Below are 5088 nucleotides of genomic sequence, written 5' to 3'. Positions count from 1 at the left end.
TCTCATTATCAAGGGAATCTGTGTCTTTTGTGAATCGATTCAATATTCTGCCCAATGGTGTTATATCCATATACGAAGTTGGTACGTGTAATATTCTTCCCATTGCCTTCAAGTTCAAAAGGTTTGATGAACAATCTTGCATATACGCAAGCATACTAAATTCAATACCTGTAAAAATCACAGTTAAAAATGCAAACGACACATAGAAGACAATATAGAAGTGATCTCCCCGCTCTTTGAATTTCTTCTCTACCCAAAATGATAACCATGTGTTTGTAAACACTTGGAAAAAAGTGGCTATAGAGACCAATAATAGGAATATGGGAACGGCAAATTTTCCAAAGACACCTGATCCTAATGCAATGTATTTCTTGTAGATGTCCCGTGAGATGGAATTCGTCGCCCTTTCTTCTTCCGTGGTTGTTCTTCCAGTAAAATCTATTTCATTATCGCCGGAAAATCTTCCACTTTTATCATCATCATCTATTGTGACACGATAATCGGAGTTGGCCAGGTCCTGGGCAGCTTTAGTTTGTTCGATTAATTTCTGAAAGTGAAGGTCTTCTTCGATGGATCTCGTCAGGTTGCAAACCTTAACTGTTCCATTATCAATTAACACAACTCTGTCAGCAAACTCCAATATTCCTAACTGATGAGTGGCTAAAACAATTGTCTTGTCCTTCAACAATCCTTTGAATAAATGTATCACAATATGTCTCGCAACTTTTGAGTCCACCGCTGATATCACATCGTCCAAGAGTAAAACCTCGGCGTCGCTATAACACGCTCTGGCAAGATTGATCCTAGCTTTCTGCCCTCCCGATAGGGTGATTCCACTCTCTCCGACCTCGGTTCGGTCCCCAGCAGGCAACATTGCAATGTCATCCTCCAATGCACATGCAAAGAGTACCTTTCTGTATTTTTCGATATCAAACGGCTTGCCAAACAAGATATTCTCACGAACTGTAGCGTTTTGTATCCACGGCGACGAACATAGCAATATCTCCTTGTATCTAGTAATCAGACCTCTCGAGGGATTGGACAATTTCATGTGCCCCGCTAATGCATATAAAAGCGACGTTTTTCCTGACCCTATTCCACCTACTACTATAACAAACTCTTTGGCATTTATGGTGAGATTCACGTCAGTTAGCCCATTAAAATGGTTGCTAGCGGAGTCTGTAAATGTAGCTATAGATCCGTCGTCATCGTCACTTTCAATGATGTATTTCGATACGGAATTTTGGGACGACCCACGTTGCTGTTTTTCAGTTAAACTCGAATCCCACAACTCTGAGTCTAATTTATCATCATAATATTTCTCCCAATTGAAATCTGCATGAGAAACTATAATGGCTTTTCTATAATCACCGCTTGTGTCACCAGTGTAGAATTCCTCTTCGCAATTCAATAATCGTTGATTCAAATCTTCAGAATATTCTTCTGCTGAAAAATAGTCACTGCACCTTCTAAATCCAATTAATGCATCGGCACCTGTAGCTAGGGCAATAGGAAGCAACATAATTGCTTGTGCTAATATAGCATATAAGGATAAAGAACTGAAAACCTCACCTGGAGATTTCATACTATCCGTCGCCCACATTGTTATAAAAGATACCATTGATGTAAGAACTGGCAAAGTCAACGCATATGCTGTGATGAAGTTTCTCAAGACTTTGATTGTAAACAAGTGTTTCATTTCCTTATTGCGCACCTTTGTAATGGAAGCCTTGTATGCCATTTCCCATGCATAAAACTTGATGATTTTAAAATTGTTGAGAATCTCCCTCATGAGTGATACTCTTTCATCAGTAAATTGAACAACTTTCCCCCTGGTTGTAAACAATTTTCTGGTCAATAGTGCACAAACGATTAGTGACAATATGAAAAGACCAATACCCGCCAATGAAGAGAGTCCAATACTAAGGAGCAAAATGGTTACGGATATCACAATAGGAATAGGAAAGCATAATATCAATGGTTGAAATCCAATAGCTAAATCAATTCTTGATAAATCTGTACTCATCAAACTGGTAATTTTACCCACTGAATACAAATGCTTTGATTTTGCATTCAACTTTAGTGATTTCATCAACAATGCCTTTGTTAAGATAGCTTTAGATTTTGCCCCACAAATCATTGCATTGTGAAAAAAATGATTGAGCAACAACCCATTTATGTATAATAGTATAACTGAACCAATGGTAAAACCAATGCCTCGGTTGTAAGTTGTATAGATTCTGAAATATCTATACTGAACAAAATCAATCAACTGTCTTGCTAAAAGTGGTGAGCAGGATGTGCAAACAAATGCCAATGCGAGACAAAGGCATGAGAAGAGATATTGCCATTTAAACGTCAAAAACAAGGCATATGGAATAGCATAGGGCGGCCATTTGTCCGATTCGGGGTGTTTTCTCTTGTGTTTCTCTATGATTACCTTCAAGTGGCGTTCCCACTTGCCGTACATGTACTCTACCTTCAACTCTGGCGTCAACTTGAACAAATCATCGGGAACCAATGTTCGCTTGTAACCTTTCTTTAACACTGGCCATAACCACCATAATCCCATTCTCATAAATAAATTAGTCTTGTACCATGGGTATTCAACCCTTTCTTCCTCCGACGGCACTTTTGGAACCTCCTTGGAGAATAACCAAGAGAATAATCTGTGCTCATTATGGATCTCTGGTTGGCTTTCTAAAGAAGATACAGAACTATATGGTTGTGTTTTGATACTAGAATTTGTTTTTTCGTGCAAGTATAAATACTGCCGAAGATATGGATTTATATTTTCAAATCCGTCAACTGAAGGATCATATGTTGTTGATATATTAGCATTGTACCCTCTCAGTAAATCATCAACATAAGTGAGCACTGTATCTGTTGATTCTTTCCGCTCTAGTGGGTAGTGTTCTCTATATGAGTAGCGATAAGAACGCATATTGTAATATTGTTTTCGATCGTTTGCAACATGTGCTTTCTCTGGTACTGGAGGTGGAACATCTCTCCTATCACTCTCGTTTTCGGATAAGCCCATGCCCTGGCGGTATGAATAAGGTTTCTCTGTCATTTATCAAGTGCAATCAGTATGTTATTCTCAGTGCTGGAGAAATTTGAAAACGAATGTAGATGGAATAAAACGTATAACCAGAGAAAAGACCACCTTTCCAGAGAAGGAGATTAAAAAGCATTTTTCATTAGCAAAGTGGTTAGAAAAGAAGGAATAGCTGTTAGGTTATATATACTTTCTCTTTCCTCAATTGAACAATGAAGTTTTCAAAGTTTGATAAAGAGAAAGAAAAAATATGGAAACAGAAATGGAAATGGGGAAAATGAAAAAGAGATAAACTTGAAAGATAAACTTTATGCTAAAACTATTGTAGTTTTCAGGAACACCTTCTTTATTACCGAATCCAGTTATGAATTGGGACTGATAATTCTAGAATGATATTTATTGAAAATAGAAAAATACTAAACTAGAGATGAAACGTATAAAGTACAATACTAATGGAACGCGAAAGGAAAATTTTTATAAAAGCTTAATTGTTTGTAAGTCATAAAAGTACTGTATGGGGAAGGAAAAGATAAAAGATAAAAGACAAAATAGACAAAATAGACAAAGAGGACAAGTTAATAATGTCTCTTGATCTAAGAGTTTTTAAATGATATATCGTTTGTCTCTACCTTCTGTATCAATAGATGAACCGGGTATTTCCTAATAAAGGAATGGAAACTAGTACATATTCTTTAACTACCCTCTCGAATTTTAAAACGCCCTACCTACTTAAGTCGGATTACATATGCAAGAACTAAATATTTTTTGGTCTGACATGATGCGTATCGGCCTATTACTGCTATTCTCAAGTAAGAGAGGCTATTTCACTAAATTTGGAATCTAATTCAACTGATACTAAAAAAAAATATATATAAAGACCCATTCGGGATGCAAATCGAGTGGAAACTGTAATTCAGCCTAGGTCTCATCGCTATTGTTCTCCTCCTTCCTTGTTCAGAAAACACTCTTTTCACAATAATAGCCTGTGGAGCTTAAGTCATGTCAAAAAAAAAAAAAAAAAAAAAAAAAAGAGACATTTACAAAATTCATTTTATACAAATCCTTCTCTTTTCTCTTTACCAGGTGCAAAATTTGCTGACCCCGCCGTGAAAACTAAAAAACATTTATTAGAGCCAGTTTTAGAGGAAATATTCTGATTATCTCTAATGATTCTGTTCGTACTTCTAAGCTTTTATTGATTGTATAGGTACCTTTTACTAAAACTCAATTTTTCCCCACTAACTCTTCCCTCTCCATTGCTCATTATCTACAAACTAGCTATAGTGGAGTCGCCTTAAAAATAATGAAGGCGAAAAACCTTTTTCCAAAAAGGCTAAAACCACTGAAAAGTTTTCTATTTTTTTCATTCTTTCTTTTGTTTGGCACAAGACTTCCTATCGATTTTAGATAGTTCTACTTCTACTTCTATGTAAAATCCCTAATATTATATATACACAAGTTTTTCCTGTATTGGGTAAATTTCCTAACGGTGCCAAAGTAAGATGCCGAGTTGAATCGTACGATAGCTTTCCACTGTCTTGCACCTGAAACTGAAATTTCAGATAAGGTGTTTTAGCATTTGATCTTCTAGTAGCATTGAGAAAAAGTTTAGATACCCAAAGCTCCAACAATAGAAACAACTTTAGAACCGAAACTGGTTGAATTCCGGCCCGTTTTGAATTAACGGTTGGTAGCGTATTTGTGACAAATCAATTGTTCTTAGTTTAAGAATGTACCATACAATGAAGAGGTTATTGTTTTGAATTAATGCGATCGTTATGCCAGGGGTCTGGATTATCAGAAAAGGAGAACAGATTCAACCCATACAAGTAGACTGGTGAGATATGAAAAAAAAAAAGGCAAGTTTATTTTGTACTTGGAGAAAACATGTTGATAAATTCTAGTTATAATCAGCTTCAGTAATATTTGCTTTATCACACATCATTCTAAACATTCCTCCTTCATTGAATAACTCCCATGGATCTCCTTTCTCTACAATCGCTCCTTTATCCATCACTAGAACCCTATCA

General features: G+C 36.3%; 1 protein-coding gene across 1 annotated transcript; it reads right to left on the bottom strand. All coding sequences in view use genetic code 12, as the record gives it.

Moving 5' to 3' along the window:
- On the bottom strand, positions 1 to 3073 carry KGF56_001920 (uncharacterized protein; the record flags this gene model as incomplete). The annotated part of the gene is made up of 1 exon (XM_049323094.1): positions 1 to 3073. A coding segment is annotated over one exon (3073 nt), but the record flags the coding sequence as incomplete, so codon positions are not given.
- Between the last annotated feature and the right edge of the window lie 2015 nt (positions 3074 to 5088).

This window comes from Candida oxycetoniae, assembly GCF_023343755.2.
Source record: "Candida oxycetoniae strain CBS 10844 chromosome Unknown scaffold97, whole genome shotgun sequence".
Classification (NCBI taxonomy): Eukaryota; Fungi; Ascomycota; class Pichiomycetes; order Serinales; family Debaryomycetaceae; genus Lodderomyces; species Lodderomyces oxycetoniae.
Note: the sequence above shows the minus strand (reverse complement) of the source record. Positions and strands in the feature narration are given on the sequence as shown.